This window comes from Zingiber officinale, chromosome 4B (genome assembly GCF_018446385.1).
Source record: "Zingiber officinale cultivar Zhangliang chromosome 4B, Zo_v1.1, whole genome shotgun sequence".
Taxonomy (NCBI): Eukaryota; Viridiplantae; Streptophyta; class Magnoliopsida; order Zingiberales; family Zingiberaceae; genus Zingiber; species Zingiber officinale.
In genome coordinates this window covers 131,804,291-131,819,653 of record NC_055993.1, presented here as the reverse complement: position 1 = coordinate 131,819,653, position 15,363 = coordinate 131,804,291, and the positions used below count along the sequence as shown (strand labels likewise).

Genomic DNA, 15,363 nt, shown 5'->3' with positions numbered 1-15,363 from the left:
CAGTCTATTCATGGGACAGGTGAAGTTTCGCCCCCACGGGCGGGATCAACTGGTTATGACATGGATTCTTGCAGCATGAGTCGAGAGGTCAAGGGTCTGCGGTAGCAAATGCGATAACATCAATATCTGTCCGTATTCACCGTGATTTACTCCCTCTCATACTTGTGGGACCGGGTTGAGGGGGCCGCTGGGTTGGCGATTCCAACCTTTTTGCAGCATGGGACAGGTGAAGTTTAAAGCCAGTCTTTGTTGTACAACTAGGGTTTAGCTAACAAGGTTGTTTCTTTAAACCCTCAACGCCACGGAGAAGGTATGTGTAATTCAGTTTAAGTTAAGTTCAAAATCATAAATCACCGCCCATTCAACTAACAAGGTTGTTTCTTTAAACCCTCTACGTCACGAAGAAGATATGTATAATTCAGTTTAAGTTCAGTTCAAAATCATAAATCATCACACATTATTTACTCTGTTTTAGGAAAAATTATCATGCTGAAATTAGGCAATTAAATCTCTTTTATTTAGCTGTAAAGTAGTAAGAAACTACTGTCTTGGAAGATGAGCTATGATACAGGGAGTTGCAGAGGCGTCAAAAGTTCAAAATAGGGTTTGTGCTCTGCTGATATCGGTGATGCTGGCGAGGGTTGTTTGAGGATCCAGGAAGCTGGTCGAGGTTCCGTCAGGTGGATAGTCAGCTTCTCTAAATTGTTTCATAGCACATCTATAACCGTACTCAAATACAGAGGCAGACCGGGCACCAAGCAAATCAAAAAACTCAGGCGACTTCAAGAAGGTTTTCTTTTGGTTCGCCCATCGCCCTTCTTCACCCGCCTTGTAGTTGATCAACTCCACTTTGGCACATTCCAGCTCAGAGGCCAGCAGTTCGCTCTTGCCTCTCTCCTCGGCTGCTTGCATCTCTGCTGCCTCACGCCCGGCCTTGGCAACAACCAGTTCGGCTTGGATGGCACTCATGAAGTTCAGTTGCTGAGAAATGTTGTTCAATTGCTCCGATAGATGGCTGAACTCAGCCCTCCCTTCTGCTATACTGGAGACTAAAGTCTTTCCAGAATTGGTCCTGCTTCCATTCTCATTGAGGTCTTCTTCTGTCACAAAAACTTCATCAATTTTTTTCTTATTATCTGTGCAGACTGGATCAGAATTTTTATCAGTTGATGAACAGGCAGCACAGTGCCAGCTTGGATTAGGGATCTCTCTGATTCCACACTTATTACAAATAGATCCACAATTTGTATTAGATGCCTCCATATGATTCGGTTTTGAGGAACAATCTGGTGAATTCTTCTGTATTGCTTCAGTCCCATGCTTGTTACAAATAGATGCACAATTTGGATTAGACGCCTCCTTATGATTCGGTTTTGAGGAACAATCTGGTCCAACAAGAAACTGTTTTGTAGCATGAGGCACAATGGAATTCTTCTGTATGACACCTACTTGACCAATCTCCTGCAAAAGAACCATGAAGCTGAAAAACTGCAGTAGGAATTTGATTGGCCACAATTTCATAACACGAATTACAAAAACTTAAGTGGTTCTACCAGTTAACCAAATGTTATATAAAAAAACCTACCTCTGCTTTAAGCTCAAGGAGCTACATTTAACTTCTCCACAACCTGGTTACTAATTTAATGTTACAGTAAATTTGATTGCAAGGAATATAACATAAAAAGCATATGCAGGTAAGTACATGTAATACAACTTCCTTATCAGCATACTTCAGAGAGAGATGTATACAAACTAAAATTACATTTCTAAATTATGAATCTAAAAGCATATTTGGATGCAAGAAAGTAATAAAAATGTCCATCTAACATTCCAATAGGTTGAAAATAAAAAAAAACCAAACAAGATAGGATGTTGACCTGTTTATGAAAAGAGGACAAGATTGAAGCTAAAGTAGCCATCTTTTCACCAATTTTTTGCACTTTGTTCCATATCTGAAGAATGAGAAACGTTTGGTTAGTATATCAGCAGATCCACACAACATTTAAAGAATTTTTTTCCATAAAAAAGGGTTGGAGTTTCTTTATATTAATTTACAAGTTGTTCGGACAAAATCAAATAAAACCAATTTTAAAGCATCAACATACGAAAGATCATGGCTAAAAAAATTAAAAAGGATAAATTAATTTCATCTTAGAAATGCACAAGGCTTAGGAAAAATGCATGATTTATAGCACATGTATTGCATGAATATCTAAAGTAACGACTTAAGTATAAAATGTGAGGTGTAGATTCAGACCGGTAAGAACACATTTATAAAGCATATGCAAGTTTAAGGAAATGCCAGAATAATAAAAGGAAACCTGATACCCATAAAGCTAACTTAGTGATGTTTAGAACAAGTACAGCAATGATTTTGAAATGAACATATTGGATTCTTTTCATCAAAACATATTACAATGGAACACAAAGTTTAAGAAGAATATTCTAGTCAATTAACAGCCCTGGTAGATGAGATATCCCCATGGGAAGACATGCAGTTGACATGGGTATCATGAGATCATATAAATTAATCCAACAATTGCTGGACAGTTGAGAGTAACAGGCTGGCACAAATTATGAAAAGACCATAAGTATAAGAGCATAGAACATCAAATGTTAGACATGATAATGCACCAGCAACCCATCCATTGGCACCAAACAAACTGACAACCTAATGCTGCTTTTCTTGCTGTGGGATGAATGCACCAATGAAACTATAGTAACAAATGAAGAAAGAACAATGTGACCCTTCAGAAGTCACTAAATGATTGACGAGCATAATAAGCTATCAACATGTTGATGCAAATATTCAAAATATTGAACAAATCAAAATAATGTCTTAAAAAATTTGCTAAAATCAATCTTACTCAATCAGAGTCCTATAAGTATATAAGATATTACAAAAGGCAAGACAACTCCGACAAAAGCCAAAATTGGCAATTTAACAACACATGAGAAACCAAAAGAAAATGCGCCAATGGATTACCAGCTCAACATCCTGGTTAAACAACTCTGCTGACTGCTCATAATCACCAGTTTTCAATTTTGAATCAATCAGGCTGAAGTCTAAAAAAGATTTGGTTATGTTCTCATCAAAGATCCCCAAAAGAAAATCACACAACAGAGCAAATTTTGCTGAAATCAAAATCTCAAGGAAAGCCTTTTCACACTTTCTAGTGTTAGTATCTTCGTGATAGCTAGCGGTGGATTCCAAAACTATTTGTTCATTTGCTGACAAAGAATTGAGCTTCTGAGATCGAAGCTTTAGTCCTGAATCCCCTAACTGAATGTCCTGGAATCCATGAAACATCCAGATTAGAGATTAGGTTACCTACACAAGGAATGAGGAAAACACATGTCAACTAAGTACCTTTAGCTGTTCATTGTCCATGATAACATCATTCATCATCAACTTATGTGATAGTTGAGAATTATCAAAGGATAATGCAGCATGGAGGGTATTCCAGATACCTTGACCTGGGGTCACATAGGATAGCTTGAGCTGGCATTCTATTGCACTTTTCCAACGACGACATATCCTGTCATGTATTTCGGGATGAGAATCAGCAAATGAAACAGTCTCAGCAGGGTCAATGATCTCCAGCTGTAAAAGAACAAGACAAATTAATAACGTAAGGCCACGTGGGAATCTGCATACCATGAATTTTCATATAAATGATTTTGTTGATGATATAGAGCAATATATTTTAATATTCAATAAATATACAGTTAGCAATAGAGAGAAACAGAAACTTGCATTGCATTTAAGTATTATAGCTCCATTTTAATGGATCCTCACTAAATATTAAACAGTACCTTAAAATAATGAGATGCTTTCATTCGTATAAGCTAACCTGAGTGATATTAGAGGTATTTTAAATAATTAGATTAATAGGTTTATTGGTGTAGTGGGTTTAATACCACATTGGTATTTTAAGCTTAGGATTTAGCATGAGTAGTTCTCGTTATGATGCAATACACCTTTTTCCTACCCCCAACTTCTACAATTACATTGTACCAATTGATTAGCACAAGTATCAAAATCCATGTCATCATATCAAACAAAAATGGTTCCAAGTATTTAGAGTTGACTAAATGGATTTCTTTTACTTTAATTGAATTTTATGCAAGGCTATAATGTGATTAATATTCAAATCTTTTGCATCTAGAATTTTTTAATCTACTTCTACCCCTCACATTTTCAACTCTAACTTATTCAACATATCTTACTATAAAATTTATTATATATTTCATGATATCTTAACACATTCTCTCTCAGTTTATCATACATTGGAGCTATACATAGTTATCTCCTATAATTTTTACTTATCTTTTCTCTTTTCTAATTTCATTGCTCATTCATGTTACCATTGTTCATCTATGTTACATTAAAGTTTTTATCTTGTTTCTTAATTGTCCAACACTTTAATTTAGAGGGATCATACCACAATATACAAAATTTTGATTTCAGCCTGACAGCAACGGAACAACACGAGCCGCACAAAAAAATATATATTAACAAAAATAGAAAATAAATCATTGAGAATAGGCCAGCAAACAATATATAGAGAGAGAGATTGATAGATAGATAGATGGATAGATAGATAGATAGATTATCAAGAAAATCCCAGGAGACAATTGAAATGGCAGGATCAAAATTTTAGTATATGAACAAATTACCTATGTCTCATGATTCTCTCCTAAATGAGAAGTCGCCCATTTGCAATGTCAATCTCTTCTTTGACAGAGATGACAACAAGAAGCCATAAGGTGCAAAGTTCTAAGAGCTGACTTGTCTATATGCACCATTTTCCCTGAACTGGGAAGCACAATGATAGGCCACTATCCCTATTTTTGATGATTCAAACTAAGTATCTTTACATTGTAAAAATTATTTATCATTTAAATTTAATAACTGGACGCAAGTTACCAGTCAGCTAGGAGACACCCTGGAACATGATTATATCACTTTATATAACTTTTTAGATTTTGTCCTTGCTCAGAAGCATACCTAGTAGTTTCCTAAATTAGTCAACCTTGAGATTAGTACCATCAAAGAAAAATAGGAAGAAATTATCTCGATAAAAATTAGAAACGATCATTTGAATGGATCTCTTACTAATCCTGAGCAGACAATTTGTCTGGAAAAGGAAACAAAGAATGCAGAAATCGGGAAGAAACAGTGGAGAGAAGTGGCAGACATAAAGAGTAAAACGGAGAGGAATCTAAAGTAACCAGCCATTAGTTATCATCATGTCACTAAAAATGGAAGATGAGCCTTTCTGAAGTACAAATATTGCTGGCCATGACCATCATGTGTAATTTGGTCTACAGCCAGTTAAAGGATAGCAATGTTGATATTCAAAAAGACAGTAAGAAGGGTAATGGTAGAGTGATAATTTGATATCACATAAGGAATGTCAAAGGAGAGCCAGTATTGACAAAAGAAGGCTTTTAGTATTCATCATCAAAATTCTATGATTGAAACAGAACAGACTAACCCCAATTTGAAACTAAGAATGTATATTATACATGAAAACTATATCACCATATAAAATTATTAAACATTATCACTCTGAAGATGATAAAATCAATCCACAAAGAGATTAAGTTGCTCAACCCAAGTTTAAAAATTGTTAAGAGTAATCATAAGAGAATGAAGAAATCAATCATCAAAGATAAAGTTGCTCAACCCTAGTTTACACTGACCAATCAACGCAAGCTATATTTCACCCAAGTAATCACCAGAAAAACATAATAAGTGTGCAAAGTCATGTTTTCAATAAAATTAGTTTCATCAACAACAACATCAACAATAACAACAACAACAACCAAGCCTTATCCCAGTAAGTGAGATCGGTAAAATTATTTCTACAGGATAAAAATTGTGGAAATGACCACCCAAGCAAAACAATGTAAAAATATAAAGCTAAAAGGCATAAGTAACCAAACTTGAATGGAGGAAAGAAACAAAGATACACGGTTCATATTAAAGACATTACCTTAATCATGTCAGTCTTAGATAGCAGGGAAGCCGTCCCTGAATGTTGATCAGCACTCTTCGATGATTTAGTAGCCGCTTTAGTGTTCTCAAATTGCTTATCCGCTTTTAGATTGAATATCCCAGCACTTTCCACCTGAATCTCCTTGTCACCTTTTGTGGAAACCACATAAACTATATCATCTTTACAAGGATTACTCATCTGTGCTTCATCAAATCTACGGTTTTGTGCTAGCCTGTTGTTTTTATTGCGCATTCTCATCTCGGCCAGGTGATTCATTATGGACTTCCTAACTTTAGCTGGAACCTTTGGGCACTTATAGATTCCCCATTCACCAGCAAGATGATACTTAATCTTAGTTATTGAACGAATTGAAGAGCCACACCAGTTACACTTCAAGCAAGACCACTTCCCTTCTCCAACTCTGACGCAATGGTTCCACCCAATATCCCTATTTCTACCAGGTGTTTCCAAAACCTACATAACAGCATACAGAATCAATTGAACTTTATTTTGAAAATGAAAAAATAAATCAAAACATACATATATTTTCTCACAAACATACATGTTATACCAGGATTATACAACTAGAAATATAAATTAGAAATCCCAACTGAGATGAACTTCTTAACTAATATATTTTACCAAGAAATTACTAGTTTATGAGCATATAAATTATTCAAAGTAGTAACATTGTCTAAAAATAAAAGTATACAAACCAATGTTTAAACACCTTAGTCCATACCAACACTGAATCTTCTCAGTCAAACAAATATAAGATCAATAATAGACATGAGTCAATGATACTGGATCGACAATTATCAATTTTGTAGTGGTTTTTAACATTTTTGTTAACATGTTTTAGGCATTATTATACCACCTATAAAAGCATAACTATAACTTCCAAAAATGCTATAGTTTACATGAGAAGATGATACTTAGATTAGAAAGTGACAGAGCGGATACTATCGACTCTGTTGATTCGCGCACAAATATCAGAATTGATACTTCTAATCCCTGTTGATTTGAAGAAAGAATACCAAGAAGGGAAAACTCATCGTTCCACGAAGGAGACAACGGCTAAAAATAGTATTAAACCAAAACTATCTTACATCAACCCAAACCTATGTTTAAATAGACTTAAACCCTAATCCTGCAAAACACAAAAATACCCCTAAAACCCTAACTTGACAAGAATAATAAAAAGATTAAAATGTCTCTTCTGTTCCAGCATCATTCTTCCCGAGTTGAAAAGAACTCGTCCTTGAGTTCAGGTGGTAGTCCAGGAGGAAGATCCTTCAGCATCAATTCGGCAAAAGTGAGAGGGCTGCTATTAGGTGTTGTTGCTGACTGATTTAATAAGTGAGATCCATATGTATAAAAATTCATTGCCCTATGAGGAGGCAATGGGAAGTTTGTGGGTCTATCATTGGCTTTTGCAATTGTGATATTTGATGGGCACCAAATGAAGCAGCTGCTGTCATTGAAGGATTGAATCCCTGCTGTGATGGTGCCACTGAAAGACTTGAGACTGGCTCAGTATTCGAAACAGCAGCTGGTCCATAAATGCCAGGATCTGAAGTTGTTGCAATGGGGTCACCTTTGACTTGCAAGGTATCTCCAGATCCATATGGATTAGACTGAGAAGCTGGACCGAAGGAATCAGGACTTGGTGACCGCCAAGAATCAGCTGTTTTACTCCCATTTCTTGGTTTATCCAGATTAGCTGTTGGCTGATAACTAATGCGGCATCAGATCGAGGACTAAGACCAGGTCCACCAAATGCAGGTCCATTCCTCTTGTCCGCAGTCCTAGGCCGCTTAGCATCAGCAAATCGAACAACCAAAGATTGATCACATCCCCTCATCACAAAAGTTCCATTAAGAGCATTCAAAGTTGCAACTGCCATCTCTCTATTTGAGAATTTAACAAAGCCACAACCACGATTTTGATTTAATGCATCTCTCATTATGTAGACATCTTCAACTCGTCCATATGGAGAAAAAGTATCCTCAATCTCCTTTGGAGTGGCATGCTTGTTCAGCGATGCAACGAATAATTTGTCATCAGCAGCACTAGGATGATTTCTGTCTCCATCAGCATATCTTACCTGAATAGGTCTTGTTCTTCAGGTAAAGTATAGTAGTATACCGATTATGTAAAGCCCTGATGGCTCTATCGGCCTCGTCGGAAGTTGCATATTTAACAAAACAACATCCAAAAACAGCTGCCTCGTCGGAAGTTGCATATTTAACAAAACAACATCCAAAAACAGCTCTACAATCCCCTACTGGCTGCATAGCCTCTTCACTCCAATCTTGCTCTTCCATGGAAGGGAGGCAATAATGCCGGTCCTCATCAGTGACAATAACCAGATCCTCTTCTCCATCATCATCGTCATGGATTGGGTCACCGACTATTTTGATCTTGTCATCTAAGTTGATATCCTCCTCCACATCATCCCGTTCCCACATCCGAGTTTGCTCGGTGATGACGATGGACCGGATTTATGCCAATTTGGTTCTCGAACATCGTTGCCATCTTGTCAGCAAATCATTCCACGACCCCTTCAACCCGTGCCACCCATTCGTCCAACATCTCTCGAAATCGTTGTTCCAAATTGCGTTCACACACATTGTCAACATTATCAACACGTTGTTGTCTTCTCGGCGGCATGATCACAAGATCAATCCGGCTCTGACGCACCAGATACTATCGACTCCGTTGATTCACACATGAATACCGGATCTTATCCCTATTGATTCGAAAGAAAATACCAAGAAATAGATAAAATACCTTGTTCCACGAAGGAGACAGCGGCTCAAAATAGAATTAAACCAAAACTGTCTTACATCAACCCAAACATATGTTTAAATAGACTTAAACCCTAACCCTGCGAAACACAAAAATAACCCTAAAATCATAACTTGACAAGAATAATAAAAAGATTAAAATATCTCTTCTGTTCCAGCATCAGAAACTTTATAATTCAAAAGATACCAACAAACAAACATGAAACATTAGTGTGGGCTTGGCATAAATCTAATATATCAAGCATACAACAAACTTCAAAACAAATATAACTTACAAATGCATGCATCAGCCTTGATTTATCGGTCTATGCTGAATCGGCATATTAGAGACATACTAACTCCAGTGCCTGATTTGAGACATTTGACATACAGTTGTTCTCCATTTAGTCATACCAATAACCAATCCAATTTAATTTTAAACTAACCAACGTATCTAGCTTTCCTAATAAACTATTAAAGAATGTTACCTAATTGCATACACGCGGAGTGCAACATACTTGAGTACCTAACACAGACCATATAGCCATTAAAAAAAAGAGCATAATAAAGCAGCATGTAAGCATAGAATTCTGCAAAACACCAGGCAACTATGGCCCTAGAACAGGATTCAACTAGGGAAACTTCAGCGCTTGCTTGATGAATTCCATTATATATGGCATTCATTCAGTAGCTAATATGCACTCTATGTTTTATGGAAAAACCCAAACTTATGCTTACCTTACTTTTAGTTTGCGTATAATCCATTTTTAGTTTTTGAACCCCCACTACCTAGTAGTGTTCCATCCGGCACTTACATTAATTTAAACACTAATTATTTTAAAGAACTTGAATACCTGTGCCTAATCACTATAACAATTCGGTCAACCTAGGAAAATTAAAAGAAATAATACATCAAGCAACGACTAATCTCTCACTTCTTGCAACAAAGTTATCTCTTCATGAATAACAAAACCCATTTCTCAATTACACTTGTCCACAAGTGAAGGCTAATACGCCAGATGAAGATACCAAAATGCATTAAAACAACCAAATTCTAGAAGAAAAAAAAAAACTTGAATGCGTGTATCAAAAATACTTGAGGCAAAGCGATAAAGACAAAGGACACACAGACACAATAAATCCACGAGATCTTAAGACCAACCATGTTGCTCCGGTAATTATGAAATCATCACGACATGTGGGGGGAAAACAATTATTTGATCAATGAGTTCGAGAAATGTAAGAAAGGACGACGCAACCAAACCTTAGTAGCATCCGCACTGGATCCATCCTCCCTCCGCCTCTTGTGAGTGATCAAATCATCACTTGGCGATATTCCAAGCTTCACGGACCCATTACACTCAGCGCTTTCCGTCTCCATATCAAAGACAAAACGCTCCTCCTTCCCGAACTAGGGTCTAGGCTGAGCTCACCTACCTGCAGCCAGATCCAAAGATGGATGCATGAGGAAAACCGAGAGAAAGTATCAGATGAGAAAGATTGCAACTCTGAGAAGGTTTCTTAAGAAGGATTAAGAAACCCTAAACTTTGGGCTGCGTGGATTTATTTATTTCCAACAAATCGGAAAGAAATGTTTGCCAAATGAGCCACGGAATTTATACTAATGCATGCATCTCCAATTGTTAAAACTCTATGCCATATCAATATTATAAAATCTCATTGAAACATCTCAAATGGTTAAAATTTTAAATAAGTTTTGTTATGGTATAATTCATAGTATATTGTTGTATGGCTCCATACATTTGCATCGATTTAATACAAAAGAGCAAGTTTGAATTTTCACTACTACTCTTGAACTATAAACCTCAAATTTCATATCTATAATGATTTAAACTTTTTTATTCAACTTTTTTTATTTTAAAAACCTCTCACAAATCTTGCATTGGAAATGTTCTAAGTTAGCATGTATAACTCTCGTATAATTGTGATGGTCTTTACATACGATATCTATACAATTAATCACATTATCTTAAAGTATCGTCCAATTATTTAGTATTCTATGAAAATTTTTTAGTCGCATAAAAGAATAAACTATTTATTCTAGGGCAACATTTTCAATTTTTTTTAATCTAGATATTAGTCCAAATAATTTTAATGATAAACGAGATCTTCTAGTCTACATATTGTGTATCGGAGGATGATCCATTACTTATGATTAGTGAATTATGATGAACCTCATCTTTTTAAGTGATGGGTCCATCAAAATAGATCATCCTCTGATCCGTAATTTTTACGGATATGAGGATCCATGTTTTTTTTTAAGGAAGCAGTTTGACCTTATAAATCGATCATTAAATAAATTCGAGAATAAGAGATGGATCCTGACACAAGACCCTAATTTCACCGGTGATTTAAATTCCACATGAAAATATCCTGAGTGAGATTTAAACCTTTGTTGCATAAGAATCATCATTTCTTTTTACCACCATTCCAAGTACATGAATATGGTCTCACAGATCAGATGTTGTGCATGATTAGCTCATGAGAGACACAATTTCCAATATACGAAGGTGCTCATAATCATGAGACATTGAGCACTCTTAGAATGTGAACACATCGAGGACTCTTAAACCTGAATAATCCTCTAATTTCCATGGATTGTTTTATTTTTCTTTAAGTGGCCAACTTTGTGGGCAAAGATTCGGTCAGTTGCTTCTTTCTTTCTTTATTCTTTGATTGCCTATGTGGATTATAATTTATAATTTTGTTTGATTTTACATAATCGTTAAGCACCTCTTTGTTCTCAGCTCTTATAATCTCTATGATTATAGGCATATCTTGCACAAGCGTGAATTAAGAGTTTTGAATGGTTCAACCGGATCTGCAGACTCCATACTGGGGACTGAAATATCTCCAGAATCGATAGCTGTCTTGATCCCGTTTCCATTCTTATCGAAATCTTCTTCTGTCACACAAACTTCATCAACTTTTTTCTTAGCTTCCATTAGGGATCTCTCTGATAGAGTAGTCAGTACAGGAAAAATGGTGAATTGCATCACAAACTAAAATTACATTTCTAAATTATGAATCTAGGAGCATAGTTGGATGCAAGAAAGTAATAACAATATCCATCTAACATTCCAATAGGTTGAAAATAAAAAACCAAACAAGATAGGTTGTTGACCTGTTTATGACAAGAGGACAAGTTTGAAGCTAAAGTAGTCATCTTTTTCACCAATTTTTTTGCACTTTATTCCATATATGAAGAATGAGGAACGTTTGGTTAGTATATCAGCAGATCCACAAAAAAAGGGTTCGAGTTGCTTGATAGTAGTCTTGATAGTCGTCTGCAAGATGTTGGGACCGACATCCTGGTTAAAGAACTCTGCTGACTGCTCATAATCACCACTTTTCAATTTTGAATCAATCAGGCTAAAGTCTAAAAAAGATTTGGTCATGTTCTCATCAAAGATCCCCAAAGAAAATCACACAACAGAGCAAATTTTGCTGAAATCAAAATCTCAAAGGAAGCCTTTTCACACTTTCTAGTGTTAGTATCTTCTTTGTGATCACTGGCGGTGGATTCCAAAACTATTTGTTCATTAGCTGACAAAGATTGAGCTTCTGAGATTGAACCGTTAGTTCTGAATCCCTTAACTGAATGTCCTGGAATCCATGAAACATCCAGATTAGAGATTAGGTTACCTACACAAGGAATGAAGAAACACATATGTCAACTAAGTACCTTTAGCTGTTCATTGTCCATGATAACATCATTCATCATCAACTTATGTGATAGTTGAGAATGATCAAAGGATAGTGCAGCATGTATTCCAGATACCTTGACCTGGGGTCACATAGGATAGCTTGATCTGGCATTCTATTGCACTTTTCCAATGATGACATATCCTGTCATGTCTTTCTGGATGAGAATCAGTAAATGAAACACTCCCAGCAGGGACACTTATTTCCGGCTGTAAAAGAACAAGACAAGTTAATATGATCTTAAGGTCACGTGGGAATATGCAAATCATAAATTTTCATATTTATGGTGATCGGATTTATCTCAAGATGCAGTAGATTCTTCCGAACGATATAGTTGAGTTCCTCCTTTGCAGCTCAATAAATATGGCCAGATAATATTATCAAAGCATGCAGGGCGATGTACCACCAAGCGACGTTAAAGGTCTGCTGAGCAATAAAATCATGTTTCCATAAAGTAACCGCATGGAGATTCACAGAACAATGTTTTTATGGTTTGCTAAGCAATAACTCTATGTTCTTACCAAACAATAAATCTGTGTCCCGCAGAGTAACTTTATGAGATTCGCCGAGCAATAACTCTGCATCTCATGGAGCAAGGGCGTAGCTACATGGGGCCGAGGGGGTGCGACCGTCTCCTCTAAAATTTTGGGAGAAAAAATTAATACAGTAATTTTTTTTAAAAAAAAAAGATTTAGTTATAAATTCTAAATTTTTTTGAATTTTTTCATAAAATATTCAATTAAAATAAGCAAGAACCTAAACCTTTTTTTCTCTCTTTCCACCAATCTTTTTTTCTCTCTCAATATTTGTTTTTCTCTCTCCCATTGCTGTGTTTTCTTCCTTCTCCTAATCCCCTCTCCTTTTTTATCTCCTGTGATCTTCTTCCTCTCATAATCCTCTTATTATTCTTTTTCTAATCTTAATTTTACCCTTAAAATTCTTTGCCGTACATTGATGTTGTTGTCATCCACGTTGCTATCGCCGCTATCACCAACCGTTGTCATTTGCTGCAGTGCTGCCATCGTCGCTTTGCCGACGCTCCACAGCAAACACGTTTTGATTGAGGTAAAGTTTTTTTGCTTTATCTCTTTTGATTATGAATTTAAGTGTTGAAAAAGCATATAGTGTTAATTTTTCATATATTTATAATTTATTTTCTAGTTAAGTATAACAAATATTTGTAGATATTGAGATCTCCTATGCATTTAATGTTTGATTGTTATATAAAAGTGATCAATTTCATTGATCAAAATTTGATCAATTAAATCTTATCATTTATTATTTCTCATCATATAATTCACTACAAGAAAACCTGTAATTAACGACGAATTTAATTTTCGTCACTAATTAGCGACTTAAATAAATTATGGTCAGTAATTTAGCGACAAAAATTAAATTTCGTTGTCAATTCCATCTCTATACTTATTTAACCTATTTAATTAACTATGAAAACTTAATTCCCTCGCTATTTTAGCAACAAAATAAATTTTCGTCTCTATTTTAGCAACTCAATTAAGTTTCCGTCACTAATTAACTTTCTAATTAAGGTTTTTATTCTCAATTTTTCTTCCCAGCGCCCTAAAATCTTCCTCCCTGATCGACCTTCTCTCCAATCTTTGACATGCTCCTCTCCTCTCCTCTTCGATCTCCAGCACTGGCATGCATCTCGTCGGTATGCACGATCTTCTCCTGCTCCCTCTCCTCTCTTAGTGACTGTTTGGTGGTGGCCTCACAGCGAGGTCTCGCTTTGGCCATAGCCTCACAGTGAGGTCTTTCCTTGGTTGCGGCCTTGCAGTGAGATGGCGAGGTTGGGCGTGACCTCAGTAGTGTGTCGTGGTCAGCTTGCATTCACCCCCTTGAATGCAAATTTTAGCTACGCCACTGCCACGGAGTAATCTTATGAAGTTCACTGAGCAATAACTCTACATCCCACAGAGTAATCTTATGAGCCAAGCAATAACTCTACGTTCTGCAGATCAACCTTATGAAGAATAGCCGAGCAATAATGCTAAAAGTTTACAGGGCAATAACATTGGGATTCACAAAGCAATATTATTAAGCGAGTCTTTCATCATCAAGCTTTTGATTATCAACATGTGACGATAACTAAATGGATAGATGTTCAAGGCGTTGGACATCAGAGGCGGTTTTCTTGATTCCTTCTTCATAATACGCGGTAAATAGTAAATAACATATGAGTAGTGGTTGTTAGAGGCGGTTCCCTAGGAGCCCTCTTCACTTTACACGACAGTCAAGGATTGAGAGTATGGAACGAACCATTAGGACTGCATCCTCACTAGTTTAGGCGGGAAGAAGTACTAAAAAGGCATGAAGACAAGTAATTTGAAGATTTCTTCTAACAACTATATATGCACTTCAGATGGTAGCTTTTAGGTACGATGATTTTTTTTTTAACAAGCAGAGACAACTCTTTCTTTAAGTTCTTTATTCTCTTTGACTTCCCATTGATCACTAACTTACGCGTCAGAGGGACCGCGCTGGATGAGCCTGCCCGACTATAACCGGTGTCACTTTCTCAGATCTATGAAGTTGTATAGAAAGGGAGAGCTTGCGGAGGAGGAGCCCGAGCTAGTGGAAAAAGGAGTCATCAAATTGGTGCTGTCTATGAGAAACTCTTACAGAAAACTACTATAACTCGATTTTGAAAAGTAGCAACAGAAGATCAGCCGAGATACGCAGTTGGATCTTTCCAACCTTTATTATCTAATCTCAACGAAGGTAGTCAAGATTCAAGGTTACAAAAGAAAATCTCGCACTTGGTGGCAAAGCTTTTGGAAGAAGCTTGACCACCTAAGTGTGATCCTCACCCATTTGAGGAAAAG

The 15,363-nt window shown here is 36.3% G+C and overlaps 1 protein-coding gene across 3 annotated transcripts; it reads right to left on the bottom strand.

The window, feature by feature from the left end:
- Positions 1-495: 495 nt before the first annotated feature.
- LOC121976788 lies at positions 496-10,403 on the bottom strand. 3 transcript variants are annotated; one of them, XM_042529134.1, is made up of 8 exons: positions 10,059-10,403; positions 9,283-9,320; positions 9,091-9,162; positions 6,003-6,479; positions 3,371-3,604; positions 2,987-3,292; positions 1,878-1,952; positions 496-1,461 (listed from the first exon to the last, which is right to left on the bottom strand). In XM_042529134.1, the coding sequence occupies exons 3-8, from the start codon at positions 9,100-9,102 to the stop codon at positions 595-597; spliced, it is 1,971 nt and encodes a 656-aa protein (XP_042385068.1). In that variant the 5' UTR covers positions 9,103-9,162; positions 9,283-9,320; positions 10,059-10,403; the 3' UTR covers positions 496-594. The 3 variants fall into 3 exon arrangements, with proteins under 3 accessions (XP_042385068.1, XP_042385069.1, XP_042385067.1); XM_042529135.1 differs by having other exon boundaries at positions 9,091-9,320; XM_042529133.1 differs by lacking the exons at positions 9,091-9,162; positions 9,283-9,320.
- Between the last annotated feature and the right edge of the window lie 4,960 nt (positions 10,404-15,363).